Source organism: Microchirus variegatus (genome assembly GCF_963457635.1).
Source record: "Microchirus variegatus genome assembly, chromosome: 22".
NCBI lineage: Eukaryota > Metazoa > Chordata > Actinopteri > Pleuronectiformes > Soleidae > Microchirus > Microchirus variegatus.
The window spans coordinates 12445296-12468765 of NC_139823.1; the positions used below are offsets into that span (position 1 = coordinate 12445296).

Below are 23470 nucleotides of genomic sequence, written 5' to 3' on the forward strand. Positions count from 1 at the left end.
CAAACAAACTTTGTCTTAAAGAGCCATGTACAGAAAGTTACACTATAATTACACACATCGAATTGGGGTAAACTCACACAATGTCCAGGAAGGATTTTGAGATAATTTGTCAATTTAATTCTTGATTTCTTACTTTTTAAAGTAACTAATGAGGGTATAGAATTCCATTTTGCCATGACTGTGTACATACCTGTGTTAGAACTGGGCATAGGTTCTGTCTGTCTCATTAGAACCAAACATTGGTCCCTATGAGGACTCTACTGTTCCTGGAAACGTCAGTGCCCGAAAAGGTGCCCAAAAAAGAACGCACAGTGGGCGCGCGCGTAAAAGGTAACTTCGTTTGAACGCAGCTTAGGTTTTATTCACAAACCAATAACATGAAATAATTGTGAATTGTGAAATGGATTGTAAAAAATGCAAAGCCATAAATTGTGGGATTGAAAACAGTGTGACATGATGACGCAACACGCATCCAGATGGCTTCATACCGTGCCAGTCTCTTGGCAAAAACATGGTATCAGAGAGCTGCTATACCACACCTGTACTGACATCACCTCATTCCATAAGCTCTTATTTCTGGTCCACCATAAACACAGTAATGTAGGTCTCTCACTCTCTGTCAGTGTGTGTGTGTGTGTCTGTTTACCCCCTCTCTGCTCTGCTCAACGCCGGGTCCTCCTAAAGCTAATTGGAGTTTCTGTCTCTCTCCGTCTCTGAGTGACAGCGAGGATTTCGCTGCGCCCGGAGCGACGTCACACCAAGGTGGAAGGAGACGAGCGCATATCCCCCCCCTCGCCCTTTATCATCCAAAGAAAACACATCGACGCAGACTTGTGGCTCTGCACTGGCGCACATACGCCTCTACCTGCAGCCGGCGCGCACCAATATACTCCTTTCCCAAAAGTTGATGTACCGCTGCGTCATTTCAGAGCCAAGCCACAATCCAGCTGACACCATGATTGTTTTTCATTTGTTTGGAAGGTCGTTTTTAATACCACTTCACCTTTGAAATATAACAACAGAGAGGAGAGAGTCCGGCTGTCCTTTCAGCTGCTTGTTCGTTCGTGCGCTGCTGTTCCGCTCTCAGCCCCAACTTTTGCTTGCGTTTTGTCACTGCGTCTCTTTCCTTGGACAGTTGGTGAAACACATTACATGTGCTGCGACCATGTGGAGGTCAACCACACCTTTGAAAGTGGACGTCTCTCCTGCAGCCGAGTCCTGACCAGCTTCGTTGCGCCTCTGAGATGCGCCCGACAGAAGAGGAGTTGGATGATGAACCTTTCCGCGCTCTCTTTGACCCACAGCGCACAGTGAGATACGGCACCGTCAGAAAAACAAGGGCTTCCTATGTATTTCCGAGGAAATCCAACCCGGCGTTTGGCTGAGCTGAGTCATTTCTAACTTTGCTGCTGGGGATTTCTCATTGAGGATTTGCAGCGTTCAACAATGACGGTTCGTCTATCGCGGATCCAACTGGCCCTGTTCTTCATCCTGCTCTGCCCGGTCAACATCATCGGATTGTGGTGGTAAGTTGCTGCGTCTTTAATCACGTGTGTTGTTATGGTTTCACGTCGATCTTACTCTACTGTGTGTGTGTGTGTCTCACATGGGATTTAAATCATCACACGGCACTTAATTTTTTTTTTGAGTTTTGCGCGCAATCGCTTGGCTGCGCGTAATCACGTCGTCTGCGGTTAACCGCTGCGCCATCACTCAGACACTTTGACGACTTTTCATCCAAATAACGCACGCTGTGTCTAATCGGCAGTGACTCACATGTTCCCGTTGCCTAGAATTAACAAACAAAACAAAAACAGATCTCTAAAAACACATAAAACAGTCATATAATGATCATATTATTGATTTAAATTGAAATATTGATTAAAAAAAAATAGATGTAAATTACCTGAAATAAAAATAACACAGTCAGAGTGTCTTAATTAGACTTGATGATGTGGATTTCCACTGTGTTCATTAAGGACAGAGAGTGGTGTCTGCACTGCATTGCCTGCAAAGATACATGAGGGAGACTGTGTTTGTGTGTGTGTGCGTGGGTGTGGGTGTGTGGGGGGTCAAAGTGAGGAATGTCAGGTGGCCCTCTAGGCGCAGTGGATATGTCATCATAAAATAATCCACATAGGCTCAGCTCTGCCGATGTGTGTGTGACAGTTGGACAGACAGACAGACAGACAGACCCTGCAGATCTTCTGATAACACACACTCTGTAAGTCTGTCCATCTGTCTGTGGTTCTTTCATTGTCTTGTGTGCAGTGTTTCATGAGACAACATCCCTCTCTCTCTCTCTCTCTCTCTTTCTCACATACACACACACACTTCTGCAAAGTGGCAGTATTTCAATGTGAAGCTTTGTGGAGGTTTTTTTTTTTCCCCTTCATGCGAATCCTCCCACTGTTCATTCACAGCTTTGTCAAGGTCAGTGTGGGCTGCGGTGTCACAGAAGCTGTGTAAGTCTACTGTGATGTCCTTGTATGACTGGTATGGACGGGCAGCCTCAGAAGGACGCGTCTCTCCACATCTGTGGAGGAGAGGCACAGAGACACTTGTGCTCACTCTGCGGCTTAAACCTCTTTTGTAATAATTATATTCCCTTATACTGTCCGTCATTAAGCCAGGCTTCATTGCTGGATGGCACAATTTGCTGCTGCATAATCCTCAAACTGTCTCTTATATCATCATAATCCAAAACATTTATTTTTTCCCTGTCCATATGAAAATATAAGGCTGTTTCCATCATGAAAAATTGTAAAAATTGACTAAAATGGATCATAACGGAGAAGAAAATAAGCATTTTCGAATACAGGTGGACAAAGGGAATCAGATTAACCACAGGGTCATGATCTGTCGACCCAGCTGTGGTGGGAAAGAAAGAAAAATACTGGCCCTTGAGGGTGAATCAGTCATTTCTCACCCAGCTTCTAAACACCTGGTGTAAATCCTGGTAAAAAAAAAAAAAAAGTGACATTAGTGGTTATCAGTCTTTTCATAGTTGATATAGGGCTTTATTTTTTTTAGAGCTAAAGCTCTACACTCTAAGAAATAAGGGTTCCAAAAGTGTCCTTCTACCCTTATATCTAACCCTTATTTCTAAGTGCATAGAGCTGGAAACATATGAACCTTTATCAGGTTCCCTTATGTATCAAATCTGGGGGAACACTAGTCCCCGGGAACATAGGCATAGACTCGCACAAACTTGAGCAACGGACCTATACGTACACTACACTGAGAAATAAGGGTTTCAAAAGGGTCCTTCTACAAGGGCTGAGGTTCTACCTGGAACCATTTGCTTCTGAAAAACCCTTTCCTGAAGAAAGCATTTTCCAAGGGTTCTTGGTAACACTAATGGTCGCAGTAAGAACCATTTTGATCCAGAGAACCCTTTAAAACCCCTTTCCTGAATAAAGTGTTTGGTGGAACCCTCCAAAAGGGTTCCAGGTGGAAAGGGTTCTCCTGTGAGGATAAGCCGAAGAACCTTATATGGTTCTACTTAGCACTTTTATTTCTAAGAGTGCACTGACGGCACAGTCACTATAAGGACGTTCATATTTATTAAGAAGAACCACCCTTTAGAAGTCACCTTCTTTCTCTCTATCCCCACTGACACACGTTGTCATCTTCCATCACTCACACACTCACACACACACACACACACACACACACACACACACACACACACACACACACTCATGTACACACACAGTGGCCGACTGTGGTGCAGCTTGGGCAAAGCCACACCTGTGGGGCAGCTCCCCAGTCTGCCCAGGACAATGATGCTCTCTGTTGAAAGCTGCTGGACATACCATCGGACATCTTTCTCCCCCCCCCCCCCCCCCCCAGGTCTCATGCTCGCTCCTCTTGAATGTCTCTATCTGTGTCTGTCTGTCTTTAGTCGTGCTGGCCTTTTGGAGAGGGAATGCCAGTCATTACAAGATAGGTTGTCGCTGAAGGAAGAGAGTGAGGCCGAGAGTGGGAGAGATGAAATGCTGGGAGATAGGCGTCCTTTCAGAGCCTCTGCTGATTACGGCGCTCTAATCATTTGGCCTGAGAGCAGAGAGCACAGCCTGAAGACTCAGCGCAGTGAGGAATGCCTTTGCTCTCTTATACTGGTTTTGATTGCGGTGCTTAGCAGGGCCAACTTTTCTCTTCATTCATGTGTGTGTGTGTGTGTGTGTGTGCCAGTGTGTCACAGCTCCAGTTTGCAGGAGTGTGTCACTGACCCACAGGTGCACGTATGTACAATCACACACACACACACACACACACACACACACACACAGAGACAGAGTTTGTGAGTGTGTCGAAGTGCTGTCTTTTGTGTGTTTATGTGTGCGTCAGTATAATCACATCTTAAACCAGTGGATCCCTTTGCTTAATCTGTTCAACATGCACTCATTCAGTCACAGAGCAGAGGGAAAGATATACTATGTATACTGTTCATTGCCATCATCACCAGAGGAGACTTTCATTGTAGCAGATCTTATCTTGTCTGCTTCACTATAAGAGTCTGAAAAGCTCAATGTCTAATCAGGACCAGTGAGATGGGCACAGATAAAGATTAAATGACGATGTGGGCTTGGCATCAGGTAGGGAACTGAATTAACTGTGTTTATGTGTGTGTGTGTGTGTGTGTGCAAGCATATTCATGCTACAGTATGTTCTACTGCCAGAAATATATACATGGCTTTGAATGACGTTTACTGCAGCAGCAGCCGCTGCTGTCTGGAGTTTTAAAACATTCAAGTCAAAATAAATAGACTTTTTTTAAATCACAATTTGTCTGCAACAGAGAGCAAACAGAGCAAGAATTCCCATTAAACCACAGGAAAAGTGTTGAAGTCGAGACGTTTCTGTTCAAATAGCTTCGTTTTTAGTTATGTTTCCCCCAAAAAATGTCTACTTTGTAAAAAAAAAATGAGTGACACACACACAAGCCTGCTGTTTACTTGTATGTGTTTTTGCTTTTTAGGACGTTTTCTGCCACAAACACTTACCTCGTCAGGACCGTACTTCCTCTGGGACCAAAACCTGGTCCCAATGGGGCAGAACTGGTTAAGATTATAATTGTGGGTTAGGTTAAGGTTAGGGTTAGGCAGTGTTTTAAAGTAACAAAGTCAGTAAAATCAGAAGAAGAAGAGTTGGTAATGGTCTGTATTTATGTAGAGCTTTTCTAGTCTTGATGAACTGCTTCACTACAGTTTTGTCGTTCACATGCTTCAACATGGGGTTAAGTGGCTTGCTCAAGGACACACGTAGAATAACAAGGCCAGGAATTGAACCCAAAACCTTCCAGTTGAAAGACAACTTTTCTTTTTTCCTTGCTTTTTTAAATTTAAGTACATTTTATACCAGAACATTACTTTTGATACTTAAAGGCACCATATGTAAGAATGTGGCCAAAAACGGTTACTACACTCAAATGCAAAATACAGAGGTCTTTTAGGTTTCGTTTTCTCCGCCATTGTAGCTCAGACGTAACTGGCAACCCGTGGTTGCTCGGCAGCTGAGACTCTACTGACTGCAATGATTGGTAGACGGCGGTAGGTGGTGCCACATGAAGCCAAAACATTATTTCAAAACGTAAACATGATTTGCAGTCTGCAAAATATTTTTTTTGAATGTGAATATTTTGTCTGTACTGTTGTTGTTGGTGAGTTCAGTTTGTTATATGAACATTATTCCTGAATCTTTTATGGCCAGTTGGCCTTAGATGTATTGCATAATGCACCTTTAAGTACAGTAATTGTCATATACTTTAAGACTTTTACTTAATTCACTTCAACTTCTACCAAAGTCATTTTCTGGTGAGATACTTGTACTTTTACTCAAATATCCCCTTTAGGTACTTTAGCTGTGCAAACTTGTGTGTATGTGTCAGTCCAAATCAGTGGTTCCCAGTTAATCTGCGCTCAGATTCAGATGGAAAAACAAAGCTAATAGTGATGACACTGACACTGTAAATGTTCTCTTATGGCAGGACGCTGCTCATGTTAGGTGAGGACGTGCAGTTCCCTTCAGCTATACACTGAAAATACTTCAGTAAATACAAAGAATACAAATCCATCAGTTGACAGTAGCAGCTAGAATCTCTGTTTTCAAACCTTGGCACATGTGCTTGTTAAATGTTACTTTCCAATCTTTTTACACACTAAATATGTGGTGATGGGCACATCCAAGCTCATCCATGCACTGGCTTTGTCTAACCCAGCCGCATCATATAAATATGTCTGTTTTCTGACAGCTTTTATCTTTTGGCAGTGCGTGCCCCTGGGTGTGTCAATGTTGTTACAACGGAGCAAGCTGGATAGTTTTCCGATGTGAATTTGGTCCCGCGTTGGTTTCCTGTTGGTCGCACTTTATTGCCACCGTTTTAAATTGGGCGCGCTACAAATTATGAGTTCTGAAATATCTTATTGCAGCAAACTTTCGTTCGCTCTCAACCTCTTGATCCACGCGACCCAAAAAACATGTTTGAAAGAAAAAACTGTGAAGCTGCTGTCGGTGACACTGCAGGGACATGGACAGAGTTTTTACACATGTTTTGATTTTCACTCCCTTATTTATAACCTCGTTTATCTCATAATATCTAATTATTCCTCCTTATCTAACGTTTAACCCCCACCCACTATTCCCCTCTCCCTGGCTGTCTCTATTTGATCCTTTCCTTTCTCTCACACACACTGGCGTCTCGAACCTAGCGCTTGTCGTGACTGTCTTCATCTCCAGCATACTTGAGGGATTAAGGAGGGATGAAATTCACTCATTCGTGGGCGGAGTGAAAAAAAAGAAGGGTCCCGTACAGTACAGCACTTTATCTATGGTGCCGTGAGATCCTTTTATGAAACCTGAGGTCTCGCGCCGATGTTTAATCTCTTTCTGAGCCCGACTCTGGGCCCCGAAAACACACAGGCAAAAGGCGTCTATTTATAACATCTTCATGCGAAAACCCTTTTATTTTTGAATTTTAGCGAGACTACTTTATGAAAACAACCTTCTTTGGGGTTTTTTATACAACCGATGTGAAAGCACGGCGATAAGAACCTGACTGCCCTTATGCACATTTTTTTCACGCAGTACACATAACCATGAGGTAAAGGTTTAGCTCTGGATCGGAGAAGCTGTTAACTTGTTGCAGGTGGTAAGAGCACCGATAGGACTATCGGTGCTCTTATTTTGAATGCTTTTGTTATTTTGTCTGGTTTTATCTCTCACTGCATGAACCCCCGGTGTCTCTCTCGTTCAGGACTGTATCGTTACGAAAGAACCTTTTCATCCGAGACGGTGTTTCCCTAAAGCCCCCGCGATAACATCAGCGACTGCTCGTCCTTGTTGGTACTTTATCGTGTTATCTGATCGGGAGCTGTAGCATAACTGACGGTGACGGTGGGACTTTGCATGGGAAGTGATCTGATTGCTGCCTGATTTTGAAGTTCCTTCTCACACACAAGTGGATTTGAGTTTTTATCTGAGTGCACCTGCTCCAATACCTGCACGTGTGTGTAAGATTGTGTATGTATGAGCATAAAGCATGCTTTTCCAGTTATTAAACGTATGAGGGGATGTACATGATGCAGTGTCCAAAACAACAGTAAGCTGAATTTAAGCCCATGGCATCACTGATAGCTGCGTTACCACCAAAATACGAGGAACTAAGGCCACGTCCCATCCCCAAATTAGTGTAGTGAACGTAACGAACGTGCTAACTTACGTCACATGTTGACAATTCTACCGGTGGAGCGAGCTAGTTCGCTATTTAGCTAGTTGCCTCATTTTTGAACGCCATGTCTTAGAGTTCCTATGACGTCTGTTTGTAGCTCTTACATCTGAGTACATTGCAGTATTCTTTTTGTGTTAAAGGGGGAATAATACTAATGAATCTGAATCACTCACTTGTTGACTCTCCTTCTCTTTGACTCTTGACAGTGAAACGGGACACTGTATATTCGCAGCTCTACCCACTTCCCATGATAAAAGCCAGGCTGACTTTTTGAGCTGCTGGCTTCCCAGAGCTGCCCCTGGCACATACACACACATGACACAACATCACATCCATAAAAAAACTTACAGACAACATAGAAATTACTCTTTTTAATGCACCCATCTCTCTCTCTCACACACACATGCACACACACAGTTCCCGATGGAAGTGGGTAGATAATAAGAGGTTGTTGAGAGGGAGTGTTTTACTAAGTACTGTACATGTACCTGCTAATTAACATGAACAGCTCATCTGTATGATGTTATTATCTGTGTGACTACCACACACACACACACACACACACACACACACACACACACACACACACACACAAAGCAGCGAAAGTTGCGTCTCCATGACACTAAATTACAAATTTCCCGTAGACTTATTCTAACCTTAAACTAATGACTACGACATAAAACGTGTCCTCACCTTAAAGCGTAATGATTTACATTATTTGTCTCCACACGTGTGCGTGTTCGAGCACGCATGCACAGCTGTATTAAAGGTACAGGATTGTTTCCATCGCAGTTTTGTTTTGTTTTTTTGCAGGTTTTCACATTACACACCAGCTATTATGTCTGATTTTGTGGGATTAGGCACATTAACTCGCCCTAATCTTGTGTCAAATTCGATAGCAAGGAAATCATAACTGTAATCTGCGCTGTCTGCTATTGTCATGTGCTGTCTGTTAGTCCTCGTGAGTAACACTAGTTTATTTGCTTCTGGATTTCACTTTTCACGCTGCTATTGGCCAAGAGGCTGACACTGTGCTCCCGACGTATTATGTTTCCACTGAGTCATGTGCTGACATGTTAGTCAGCCGTATAAATATCACGTTATTACAATAAAATAGATTGGATTGTGTGCATACGTGCACGTTTGTGTGTCAGTATCAGACCACCTGGAGAGGCAACAGGCAGAAGTGTGTTCTGCTTCTTAAAACAAACTCTTCTTGAAGCAGATGAATGATATAAGGCAGTGTGATTAACAAGCTCGAAGCTGAATGAACACCGATGTGAGGATCTTTCACTCCATCTCTCACACTTTTAAGTTATGGATCATGGATGGATGTTAAGTCCCTGATTCAGATGTGACAGAGTAAATTCAATACGAGTGTGATGAAAGCTGAATATATGGAAGTCTGTTTCCGCCAGAAAAAAAAGAGGTATAAAAAGTTGAAATTCTGAGATAAAAAGTCATAATTATGAAATAAAAAGTCTTAATTCTGAGATAAAGTAGATGTTATGAGAAAAAAGTCTAAATTATGAGATTAAAAAGTCAAATTATAAGATAACAAGTTATAATTGTGAGATGAAAAAGTCATAATTATGAGAAAAAAGTCATAATTATTAGATAAAAAAGTTGAAATTATGAGATAAAAAGTCATAATAATGAGATAAAGTCTAAATGTTGAGATAAAAAGTCATAATAATGAGATAAAAAGTCTAAGTTATGAGATAAAAAGTCATAATAATGAGATATAAAGTCTAAGTTATGAGATAGAAAGCCATTATAATGAGATAAAAGTCTAAATTATGAGATAAAGTCAAAATTATCAGATAAAGTCAAAATTTTGAGATTAAAAGTCAGATTGTGAGGTAAAAAAGTCGAAATTATGAGATAAAAAGTCATAATTATGAAATAAAAAGTAAATTATGAGATAAAAAGTCTAAATTATGACATAAAAAGTTGAAATTATGAGATAAAGTCATAATTATGACAAACGTGGAAATGAGACAAAACGTCAAAATTATGAGATAAAAAGTTGTAATTATGAGATAAAAAAACATAATTATGACAAAAAAAGGTTGAAATGATGAGATAAAAAGTCAAAATAATGAGATAAAAAGTGATAATAATGAGATATAAAGTTGAAATTATAACATAAATCATTAGATAAAGGAAGCAGAAAAAAAATGCAGCTTCAAAGCAAATCTATTTCTCTACAAGTTGAACTCTAGACATGAAACTAAACCTGGTTTCACACACGTGTCATTACCCCTGTCACTTCTCACATGTGTTTTTTGTGACCAACGTGTGTTTGAGATGTAGATCATGTTGTGTCATCATCAGTGTTGTGTGAACTCACAGAAGCTGCAAAAATAGAACATGGTGAAGTGTGGGAAGCACAACGATCTGTTGTGGGATGAAGAAAAAGAAAGAAGAACCAAGGCACTTTCCTGTATCACATTGAAGGACCCATAAAGCTCACAATTGCTTCAAAGTGGTCGAGCCAAATCCCTCTTTTCCCGTTAAGAGTTAGAATAAACTATTTATCTTTATTATACACAGTGATCTGTCAAAGCTGTTGAGGAGGTCCTCAGTCTGTGTTGAATAATACAAGACGTTTGTATATGTGTTTTGTGACGTTTTAAATATTTGTACAACATGAAGCAGACTTGATTTATCCAACCGCACAATTACATTCAGATTTTTCTGTAATTTAATATGTGTACTTTTCATTTAGCATGGGCTTAAATCTGGAAGGGCCGATTTGAGGACAAATTGCGGTTTAAGTCCTTAACTGCCGTAAAAAAAAAAAAAATCTCAGATAGTGTATTAAGTGGAATCTAGGAAGTCTGCCCACTGGTTTACCAAGATCAACTTAGTGTCACGGCTTGTCTGTTAGGAGATCTCCATTTGTGTGACTGCTGACGTTTTGCAAAGACCTCACACTCCCTACGATGGCAGAACCAAATCAGTGAGTGTGACGTTAAAACTCCCCTCTCTTGCCTCCCATGTTTCTAGTCAAGGCGCACATTGTCGCTATGGCTGAGATGTGGTGGGAAGAAGCTGGCAGGCGCGACAGCCACAGAAAAAATAAAACTCTGGTTTATGGCTTTCCCGATGAACGTGGCCACATTGTTTACTCTGTGATTAAGTTAACAGGTGTCGCCACGACATGTTGCCATACCTCTCAGATACCCTTTTTCCCTTGTTTAAATAAAGCCTTGCGTTCATTCATACAGGACACGGTCGTCATACGCCCAGCTGTAATTGGCTGACGGCCAACTGACCGCAAATCTGTGAGTCATGCTCCAATCACAGGCGCTCTCACGGCGTAGGCCGTTCATTTAAATTTAAACACTTTTCCCTCACTTAATTTTTTGCGCACACTGGTGCCACTGGTAAAGCTTTGCCGCCGCCTCCTCTACAGATCAGAGTCTGAAAGTTTAAAATGTTCTTCAATGTCTTGCTACGGTTGCAAAAATGCAGGGTACCAGGTTTCATTATGACGAGAGTGTTCCCAGACTGATTATTTGTTATTTATACGTTTTTTTTTCCAGGGCAGTGGGCAGTCCCCTGGTGATGGACCCCAACAGCATCTGCAGGAAGGCGAAGCGTCTCGCGGGGAAGCAGGCCGAGCTGTGTCAGACTCAGCCAGAAATCGTCAACGAAGTGGCCAAAGGAGCCAGACTGGGTGTCAGGGAGTGCCAGTACCAGTTCAGGTACCGCCGGTGGAACTGCACCAGCCACAACAAATACTTTGGCAAAATACTGCAGCAAGGTGAGTAACAGACGCAGTTTTTCCTCTTTCCCTGTCTCGCTGATTACCTCTGATGTCTATGCTACCGTTCAAAAGTTTGGGGTTTTCAATGAATATAACATTAAATGAATCAGAAATACACTCTATACATTGTTAATGTGGTAAACGTCTGGTTTTTAATGGAATATGTACATAGGTGTATAGAGGCCCATTTCCAGTGTTCTAATGGTACATTGTGTTTGCTAATCGCGTTAGAAGGCTATTGGATGATTAGAAAACCCTTATTTCTAATCTTGTCAATGTCTTGACTATATTTTCTATTCATTTTGCAACTCTTTTGATGAATAAAAGTGTGACTTTTAATGGAAAACACAAACAAATTGTTTAGGTGACCCCAAACTTTTCAACGGTGGCCTTTTCTAATATCTTAAGCTATATTTAAAACAAATAGAAATCTCTGTTCCGTGCTTCTTTGGAGAAATGTCGATGAGAATATCAATACCACCTTTTGATCCGTTCAGTCCGTACCGAGCTATCAACACCTCCTGGCACCTCTGAAGCTCTGTAGTTATGTGCAGGTGCAACGATACAACGTTTTCTCACAACTCTCTTCTCCAAAGGCGGAATCAAAATCATATGGGTATGAACCGACTCGATGTTTTATCTCTGACCAAATTTCATTCAACACAACATACCAGCCTTTTTGGGTTTAGCAAAGCCCTTAAAAAGTTAAAACAACTGCATGCGAGTCTTGTTTGTTCTTATTTCCACCGCCGGTGGAACAGACGTTAATTCCCATAGTCGTTTTTTGCTCGCTCCTCACCAAAAACCTTTTCACAGGATTTTTTTTTCGAGGATATGCGTAAAAACACATTAGAGACACGTCATGTCCCATTTTTCAAACGCGAGTGCCTTCAGGATCTGAACCCATGACCTCACGACCGCAGCCAGTGGCCTAGCGTCAACTTGAGGTCAGATGCCCGTCTAATGGCAGCACAACAGACAAGGGCAGCTGTTGTATTTCAGAGCAGACATATTCACACATGACTGACTCTCCTCTTTATCAGATTGGGCACGCTTGAAATGATCAGCAAAGATTGCATTTTCTCTTAACATCTCTCTTAAGATCTCCTGACATCTTCCTCCAGCTCTTTGAAGTCTGTAATATAACTGATGCTGGGTCAGCGCTGGGTCTCTTGCAATTACTGTGTTGGTTTTTCTCTCATATGATTAGATTCATAGAGGGGCTGTGTCTTTGTTTAAGGACCTTAAATCTGTGTGTTTAGTCAACAAACAGTCAATACCTAGTATTATAACTCTTTGATTTAATTAATCTTCCATTCATTGCACCAAGTGAATTATTACAACCTTTTTACTGCATTCTAATCTGCATTTACTGCCAACGATACGCTCTAGTGATATTTCCCGCCTCAGTAATATGTTCTTCCCCGAAAGCCTCTTTCACATTTAAATTAACAGGTATTTTCAATTTTTTTTAAACCAGTTTGGCGCTGCTGAAAACCCAATTAACCCAATTTCCTGAATTGTGATGTCATGGATGTGGAAAATGAGACATCATAGCCTTCAGTTATAAAGTTAGTGTGGTTACTACGCTGCATCTTTTACTTTAGAGTCTAGATGATCCGATGAAATAAATGATAATTATGTGTCCCAGGTGTATAAAAGGATTTTTACAATCATTTAATGCTAACAGCTACACTAATGGATGGAAGATGAATGTGCCTTGTAAAATTGGAAGTGGTGCATCTCTGTCCTAAATAGATAGCCAATAAAAATCCATCCATTCATCATCTACCGCTTTATCCTGCAGGATAAAACCAATTTAACCCAAAAAAAAAAAAAAAAAAAAGCAAATTAAACACATTCCCTCAGCGGCTTTAAGAGACAACAGACTCATTTGGCCACAAGAGGGCGATAGCTTGCATCATAAAGCAAACACGATGCAAATTTCTATGGGACATAGAGACGTATGGATCGCTATTGCTTCTACATTGATACTGTTGATGCCACAGCTTTTTTCTTTTACATAAATCAGAAATAACTACAATAAGGTTTTAGATGCATTAAAAAATGGGTCTTAAAAAATGACATTTATAGTATCAAATCCTAAGAGAAGAACACGTACTTTGCATGTTTTACAGCAGTTGGCGTCACTAATGTTGCATTACTGCTTTCTTCTTAATTCTGTGGCTTCTGGATCACTTTTTAACTGTACCGTAACTATCCACATTTTTTTGTCTCGTTTCAAATAAGGCAGATGTTCATAATCTGCCATATGTTAAATATACATTTGCATTGTGCGATTCACGGTTGTTTTTTTTGGAACGACGTTCATTAGCTTCGCACCACCAGACGCTGATTGTCAGCGACACATGTAGCTGCAACCGACAAGCTGGTTCAAACGCGTGTTTGTTTTTCGTCTCTTATCTCATTTGAATTTATGACACTTACTCGCGTTGCCAGTGTCTCTGGCAGAGAAAGAAAGGAGAGAAGAATGAAGACGGGAACGAAAGATCAAGAAGCGGAGGCAGAGTAAGAGCGAGGGGAATGGGGCAAGAATCTACCAGTAGAAAATAGACGAGCAATTAATCATAAATTCCAGCCTGTCTATGAGGGAGACCAAAGTGCCTCTCTGGTTTGAAGTCTTTGTCCTAAATTACCTGGATCTGCTCTTAATGGCTGTTTATCACGCACTAATACCAGTAAACGTCAAAATAAAAGTGCCTTTGTATTAAAAAAGACTCTCTCCCTAAGTGGTTTATTTAACCTCATTGACCGCTGTTTAGCGTTTTATGCGATAATAGATGCTTTTGAATCATTTTGATGACAAGCTTTTCTTTGTAAAAAAGCCTTGTCTGTGCAGGTTAGTTGGGCATGATGAACACAGTCTGTTTTTTTGTTTGTTTTTTTGGTCTTTTTTTCCACCTAATTTGATGCAAATGTGAAGGAAAAGGAGTGTTGATGGAACATTTAGTCTAATTTAGCTGTATGTGACTTTTGCCCTATGAAGCCATGACCCTCATGTGGAGGATAGGGTAGACATAGAGGTAGACAATGAGTGAGTGAGGGTGACTCTGCCTTATCAGCTGTTTATATTGAAGGGGGCTCCAGTCAAAGATCAGCCCCCCAAATAAAATAATCCACTTAGCAAATTGCGATGATAAAACGCCCAATATTCCCCCCAGAACCCTAACATTTAAAAGGTTTTCAGACAGAAGATTGATGGGGATTTTGGGGTCTGAAGCATGGTCTTCCCGTATCCGCTCATTATTTCCAACATAAACCTTACAGCACCTGTGTGTGCTGCAGAAAATGTGACTTGATTTGTGCCGTTCATTGTGGATTCATCGTATAATGACCAGCATGAAAATGAAATAACACACATACGTTGCAAATGCTTAGTGTGCGTGCGTGTTTGTATAATAGGGGTTTTAGGTGATTTCACAACATTCTCAAAGCGCTGCCTCTTCAACCGTGGATTGCGAAAATTAGCGAATGAACGAACATGTCGACACACGGATGACAACTTCTTTTTGCGGCGGAATCAAAATGTTTTCTCCTCTGGACATGAACCTTTAACGTACAGTCGGCTCCAGAACAAGGTAGAATTTCTGGTTTTACGTCATTAATTGGTGGTTATTATCATCCTCGCCTTGATCTCTGTTGTGTTTGAATAGCACACGGACCCTGGAGCAGTCATACCTGGCAGTGTGAGCCAGCCTGCACACAGTGATGCTGGTAATCACAGAAAGGATGCTGCAGGTTTTTCTTTTGAGAGCCCTGTGTGTGTGTGTGTGTGTGTGTGTTTGACACTGCACTTCTGTAGAATTAACAAGGACTTTTGCTCTGGGCTGTACAATGGTTGCACATTAAATAAACCAGTCATCAGTCATGTCAAAAGTGAGGATTTTCACATTAATAAGCTTCACAGGTTGACACAGGTACAGAGACACAAGATACATGTGTACACATTTACGCCTTTCACTTAAAGCTGTAGTACGTAACTTCTGAACACAAACAAAGGTCGATTACATTACATTATACACATACACATTACAAGTTAACACTATGCTGACTGAGCTGGTGATACAGCTCCACATGACTCTCATGAGATGGGCACTCATCAGAGACGTGAGACTTGACTCGGATTCAAGCTCAAAAGACATGAGACTTGACTCAAACTCAAAAGACGTGACTTAAATCGGACTCAAACTCAAAAGACATGAGACTTAAATCGGTTTCACGTTCAGAAGACATGAGACTTGACTTGGACTCAAATTCAAAAGACATGAGACTTAAATCAGATTCAAACTCAAAAGACATGAGACTTGACTTGGACTCGAGCTCAAAAGACTTGAGACTTAAATAGGTTTCAAGCTCAGAAGACATGAGACTTAAATCAGATTCAAGCTCAAAAGACATGAGACTTGACTCAAACTCAAAAGACATGAGACTTAAATCAGATTCAAGCTTAAAAGACATGAGACTTGACTTGACTTGACTTTACTGTTTTATTGACTTCTACAGAGCTGTTTTTCAGACAACGCCAAAGCAGATGCACACAAATCCACTTCCACGTAACTGATGAATCAAAATTATCCTTCAACGTTTGACGTTGGCGATGCTGTGGCACAAACCTGGCGCACGCACAGCTGAGGAGATCAGACGTAAATCGCGAACCGGGTCTAAATAAATAAATAATAATAATTGTCGTGCTGTCATGTTTTGGCATGAGCCAAAAAACAGGCCGCTCCTGTGATCTGAAATGAATCGAAAGCTGCAGTTTGGCAGGATCACGAGAAAAAACAGTTGACGCAGGTTGTTGAAGTACCAACATGTTGGGATTGCTACTCCCGTTGTGGTGAGCTCCTCTCGTCAGATTAGCACGAACAGACTCATTTCATACGTGAGAGATGATCTCTCCCTCCCTCTGGTTGATGATTACAACTTCCGTCCTACTTTCCAGAATTCAGTTTTCAAACTTTTAAGATATGTCCAATTTTATATACAGCCTATGTGCTGGACTGCATCAATCTTTATACCAATAGGACCTGAATGCATAACAAAAAAAGCCAGTATGAGTGATCTCCACTGCCCCTGTGATCGATCAAAGTCTTCAAACAGAGCCTAGAGAAGGTGCAGACATGTTGTTCTCTCTCTCTCAGATCACTTGATTTATGTGATGGTGAAAGTTTATCACGGAATCTTTTGATCGGTATAACGTCCAAACGATCGTGCCTAGTGTACATTTAATAAAAAAAAACGAGCACACGATGTCAAGATGGCATCGAGACTCATCCCTCATCTCGCTGGGGAAATGGAGAAGTTTACTCAAGTCTGATATTCTGGATCCCGTCCAAACCCAACATAGAGCTTCAGTTCTTTTTTCCAGAAAAGAAATATGTACTGTATCTACAGGCAATTATACCTGAATTAGGTATAATTTAGGTTTCCCCTTTTGATTTCTTGATAACTGTCATTTCCATACTCCTGAGATTAGTTAATCCTCCAACATAGGAGACTCTCTGGTTTATGAGATCCTGGAAGATGCACCGTGGACTAGGTCTGTGTGCATTTGAAAACACAAAAAAAAAACACTGGATGTGAGCCCCAGTCCCTGCAGGTGTCTACAAAGCCGTGCGAACGCACCAGACATCCCCCGTGAATCTTGACCCAAAAGTCAGACTATTAAAGAGTATGTGCTAATTCCTGCAGCAGCAGCAGCAGCAGCAGCAGCAGCAGCAGAGCCTTGTGGAATTAGAAGCAGACACAGACAGGTCCAGACACCCGCCACGGCATGAGAATTTGTTTGGAATTCATGTCTCCGAGGAAAATATGAAACAGGGCACTTAAATCATCACATTATTGATAGCTTATTTTACACACAACAACACTGTTTCTCTTTCACCCCGTGCTCTTTTATTCCCACTTATTTTTATTTTTTTAACAGGGCCATACTTTGCTCCATGTCTGCACAATTTAAACATATCTCAAATGACACTTGCCTGCAGATTCCCCTCGACTGAGCAGTGCATTTGAGGACAGTCTTCCAGGTTGTTTCGGGTATGGCTTTTGTTATCGTAACCATATTGTTCTCATAATGAGCTGTGCGCTAATGTTATACGCATGCACGTCTTAAATAAACCCAGGTTTCAAGATGACACATCTCAATTTGGGTATGTCACTCTGACTGAGGAACTCACTACAGCAGTATATAAGGCGTGGTTTGTCACACAAACACACACACAGTCAGTTGGACGCCTATTAACACATGATTTAGCCCCTTTACCCTATATTTTCCCGTCATAGCTTCAACCCTGGCCTCAACCTTCAAGTCTCCAAGACGACAAAATCAACAATTTAGTGCTTTAATCACGTGCGTTGCTCGAAAATGTCACTGACATGCCTGTGCACAGCCTAATGAGATTAAAAGAAAAGTTTTCTTCCAATATTTCTATTAGATTTTTGCGGTTGCTATGCCCTCAAAATCCATTTTGAGATTTGCGATGACTCACCTTGTACTCGCTCGGGGAAGTTTACCAAGTTGCGTCTAATGAAGCACTTTATAATTGTGTTTGGTTCAGGTGCCAAAAGACTTGCGGTGTTGTTGTTGGTTTTGAAAACAAAGCACCGCTAAATGTCAGGTTAAAGGTGTGTTGTAATTATTATATGTGACGAGTATCATATTACTGGAAATGTGTCGGTAAAGCCTGAGATTAGTAATACATAACTGAAACTGTGCCCACCACAATCAATACTCCTAACTTGTTCCCCAAATTCCTAGGGACCTCATAACCTCATTGTAACCACATATACATAAACAGGCGCATAGAAAGTCACACAAAATGTGCACAATTTACATACACAAAACCATTTCAGACTCATATACACGTCGACACGTAGAAACTTTCGTCTCCGGGTGTTGGAGCGTACAGCTGGTCTTGATATCGCAGCGTGCTGGGGTGTGCAGGTTTTGTCGCACGCCATCCGTTCTTTTGTGTGTGTGTGTGTGCGTGTGTGTGCGTGTGTGCGTGTGTGTGTGTGTGTGTGTGTGTGTGTGTGTGTGTGTGTGTGTGTGTGTGTGTGTGTGTGTGTGTGTGTGTGTGTGTGTGTGTGTGTGTGTGTGTGTGTGTGTGTGTGTGTGTGTGTGTGTGTGTTACCGTTCCTAATGAATCCCATTCACTGAATCATGCGATACAGAGTTGGCAGCGTTGGCGGCGGTGACCGCACGCACTCGCCGCCTTCCAGCTCTTTAAAAAATAAAAGTCCTCTGCTTAGCCTTCAGTCATACATGCACCGAAGTGGACAAGTGACATTTTTTGTGTCTTTTTTTTTACTTTTTTTGTGTCTTTTTTTGTGTTGTTGTCTTGGAGAGGAACTGGAGCTGTTGTTTTTTTTTTTCAAGTGTTGCTCAAACAGAAATACAATTCTGAGATTACATTACCGTTCAAAAGTGTGGGGTCACCAATACAATTTTTATGTGTTTTACATTAAAAGTCACAGTTTTATTAATCAAAAGAGTTGCAAAACGAATAGAAAATGTAGTCAAGACATTGACAAGAATAGAAATAATGATTTTTATTCAATATTTTAATATTTCAGCTGTGCAAACATAATTGCACAAGGGTTTTCAAGGGTTTTCTTATCATCCAATAGCCTTCTAATGCGATTAGCAAACACAATGTACCATTAGAACACTGGAAATGGGCCTCTATACACCTATGTACATATTCCATTAAAAACCAGATGTTTGCAGCTAGAATAGTCGTTTACCACATTAACAATGTATAGAGTGTAAAAAAAGTGCTTTTCCTTCAAAAATAAGGACGTTTCCAAGAGACCCCAAACTTTTAATCGGTAGTGTATGTCCAGCTGCAGATTAGCACACATTTACAGTGTTTGGAAGATGAAGGAGTTACCATGTTGACCTTAATAAGGGAACATTGTCTATTAATTTTATTGCTGTGACTCTGCAAACATTTGTGAATTATTATTATTATTAGGTGTGGACGATAATGACAATGAGTCAATTTGATAAGGGAGTATACATATGAGGGTGGGGTGGACTATAGGAGACACATTTGTCTTATTTCAATTACACATTCCTTCGTTGCCAAGGGAATGACAATAACGGCAATGGTTGAGAACAAAGAAACGTTCGAGCCGAGGGCGAGAACAATGCTGAGGACAGACGATCAATTTGTAGTTGTTAGATTTGCCTTTAGCCGGTAGTGCTAAGCTCCGCGCCTAAAATAAACCAGCAGCTGTGGCTGTGTGTGAGTGTATGACTGCATGTGTGTGTGTGTGTGTGTGTGTGTGTGCGCACCAAAGAGCCGTCCTCTCAGCACTACAAATCCGGTGACGCTGGTGATTGCAGTAATGGACCAGGAGTGACACAAAGGTGCTTTCATCTTGTTCCATGTAGCTGACATAGTGGACTATCTGGATGGAGGGACAGATGCCTGGATAAATGGACGCATGGAAAACAGCTTCTTACACGTGTAGATCTCTCTCTCTCTCCCTCTTTTAGTTGTTATCCTGATTGATTGTGGAGGACGTGGAGATGATCAAATACAAAGACCGCTCACTGTGTCAGTGGAAAAAAAAATGTGCACGTATTTACACTACCGTTCAAAAGTTTGGGGTCACTTAGAAATGTCCTTATTTGAGGGAAAAGCGCTTTTTTCCAATGAATATGACATTAAAAGAATCAGAAATCCACTCATACATACATTGTTAATGTGGTAAACGACTATTCTAGCTGCAAACGTCTGGTTTTTAATGGAATATGTAGATAGATGTATAGAGGCCCATTTCCAGTGTTCTAATGGTACATTGTGTTTGCTAATGGCGTTAGAAGGCTATTGGATGATAAGAAAACCCTTGAAATCCCTTGGGCAATTATGTTAGCACGGCTGAAGACAGTTATGCTGGTTCTTAATGTGTGAGTTTTAATGGAAAACACCAAAAAAATCGTATTGGTTAGCCCAAACTTTTGAAAAGTAGTGTATCATCCACTGCCACTATCTCATAATGAAGATGTTGAGAGTTTTGAACCTGCGTATAAGCACATTTGCAAAGATGTTAACTTGACTAAATCCCCCTCTTTTCATGTCGCTGCAGATATTCGGGAGACGGCGTTTGTTTACGCCATCACGGCAGCCGGCGTCACCCACGCTGTGACCCAGGCCTGCAGCATGGGAGACCTGCTGCAGTGTGGCTGCGAGGCCACCAGGAACAGAGCACCTCCAAGACCACCGCCGTTGTTGTCGTCATCGTCCTCCTCCTCCTCCTCTTCATCATCATCATCATCATCATCATCATCATCATCATCATCATCATCATCATCATCATCATCATCATCATCATCATCATCATCATCATCATCATCTTCTTCCGGGGATGGAGTCAAGTGGGAGTGGGGGGGCTGTGGAGACGACGTGGAGTTTGGTTATGAAAAGTCAAAACAGTTTATGGACGCAAAGAGGAGACGAGGCAAGAGTGACATCAGGACACTCATTGACCTGCACAACAACGAGGCTGGACGTCTGGTAAGACATTGATTCAGGAGGAATGAGAGTGGTTTTTTTTGTGTTTTAGATGGGTGGAGTCAAGTAGAGCTGAAACAATCCATTACTAAATTACTTTTTTCATTATTAAAACAAGATTTCTGATTGTTTTAGCTTCTTAAATGTGCATATTTTCTCAATTTATTTGCTCGATATTACAGAGAAATCATTAAAACTGAATCATTTTGGTTTCTGGACAAAATAAGACATTCAAGAACATCGTTATTATAATAATGAAAGATATTCTTGCGCCACAGCCGAGCTACACAGGCCTGCTTCTTCCCTCGTCTTGCATCGTAGCACCAAAGGTGCTGCTTGTCCCGTGGAATAGTCTTCATTCCAGGAACATGCTTAAAAGACAGACATCGCTCGGAGCCACATTTGTGTAGTGCCGTAAGCCGATATTCTGACAAGAATCAGGTTTCTGAAACACAAAAACAAGAGCGTGCCACACATTTTGTTTTCAAGCCTCCGAGGCACGTCGCGTCTAATGTTTCCACGGCCTCTGTTCAAGTTTAAAGTTCCTCTTTGTTGCCAGTGCGAGCGCAGAGTGAGTTACGGCCGCGACGAGTCAAAATGCTACCGAAAGAGAGCGTGCGTTTGTTTAAAGTAGCACGTTTTTTCAGTTGGAGTTGATTATCGTGCAGAAAAACTTCCAAGATCACATTTGACTTTTTAGCTGTTGGTGTTGGTGTTGTGTTGATCTCCAGCTGCAGAAATGTTGACACAAGCTCACAGAGTTCACTTTAGCTGGGGTCAAAGGCAGGTAGATGAGGAAGGAGAGGAGGAGAGGAGCATTCAGGATCGACATCTACTTGTGTACACATTTAGCAAATATGTGTGTATGTCTGCATGGGCAGGTATGTGTGTGTGTGTGTGTGTGTCTGTGAGATGGGTTAATTATGCAGTATAAGTGAATGATCTGTTGTCAAGGCTTGTTAGATGTAGGAAGGCCAGAGGCAACACAGAGGGAGAGAGGGGGGTGGTGGTGGTGGTGGAGGAGTTAAATTCCTTCTGAATAGTGTCTGCTTTTATCTTACCTATCTATCAGTGTGAGTCTGCATGCATGTGTGTGTGTGTGTTTGTGTGCATGATCCACTGTAATACATCATAAAGACGCAATAATGTGTTACTGCTTTGGAGAGCTTGTCATTTGTCAAAAGCAGTTCTGCTTCACTTGAAGGTTGCCCCTGTTTTTCTGTTTGATCAAACCTTATCCCATTTTTCTCACCTGTTTGCCCTTCTTTACCTCTCTTTTCTCCCCCTGCCGTGTAAAAATCCCTAAACCCACTCTCTCCCCTTCCAGGCAGTGAAGCTCTACATGCGGACAGAGTGCAAATGCCACGGGCTGTCGGGCTCATGCACGCTGCGCACGTGCTGGAAAAAGATGCCTCATTTCCGCGAGGTCGGCGACCGCCTGCTGGAGCGATTCAACGGAGCCTCCAAGGTTATGGGTGGCAACGACGGCAAGACCCTGATCCCCGTTGGCCAGAACATAAAGCCGCCGGATAAGCAGGATCTGATCTACTCGGACGAGTCGCCCGATTTCTGCATCGCGAATCGGAAAACGGGTTCACTGGGGACGCGGGGACGCATGTGCAACAGCACGGCCATGGACATCAGTGGCTGCGATCTGCTGTGCTGCGAGCGAGGCTACCGGGAGGAGACGGTGGTGTTTGAGGAGAACTGTCTGTGTCGTTTCCACTGGTGTTGTGTGGTCCAGTGCAAGAAGTGCTTGGTCCGAAAAGAGCTTAGTCTCTGTCACTGATGAACGGACGATAAGGGCGAAGTCACTATGACGTAGTTGAGTATGATTACTTCTGGTGTTCAGGTGTTTTTTCTTTAGTTTGGGGTTTGAAAGAAGGACACATTTGAGACTTTTTTTTTTGGTGATACTGATCCCACTCACGATCAGACAATGACCACCAAAATTTGATAATCAGACAGTATTTGACTTCCAGAAAGTCCTCGGGTTGTTGTCCAAAGGTTCACAAAGTGCAGAGAGTAAACCGAACCATGTGGAACCAATGGAAAGAGGGACTAAAAGAAGAAGAATACGATAAAGAGTTTCTTATTTTCTGAGCTACCTATTTGTTTTTTAGTTCTAGTTTATGAAAAAGGACCAAAGAATGTGAAAATATGTTTTCCATCTAACCTGGAGGGGAGATGATACCTAGAGGACCAGAGGCTAATCAGCATCAACATGTGTTGATCCATCTGATTTAACTCTATAACTGTGTGAAGTATATGACACCTGTTAGGTCTGTGAACATCTTTCAGGAACTATAAGGTATTGAAAGTCGTCTATGAGCAGGATGCTGTGGCATTTTTTGATTAACAAGACTTTTTTTTTTTATTTTTTTTTTTGTGTCCCACAATCTTGCAAGATGCTGGTCT

The 23470-nt window shown here is 41.7% G+C and overlaps 1 protein-coding gene across 1 annotated transcript; it reads left to right on the forward strand.

The window, feature by feature from the left end:
• Positions 1-1446: 1446 nt before the first annotated feature.
• wnt6b (wingless-type MMTV integration site family, member 6b) lies at positions 1447-22841 on the forward strand (the record flags this gene model as incomplete). The annotated part of the gene is made up of 4 exons (XM_083908784.1): positions 1447-1526; positions 11284-11504; positions 20628-21055; positions 22380-22841. 4 exons carry the CDS (start codon positions 1447-1449, stop codon positions 22839-22841), a joined length of 1191 nt encoding a protein of 396 aa, XP_083764910.1.
• Between the last annotated feature and the right edge of the window lie 629 nt (positions 22842-23470).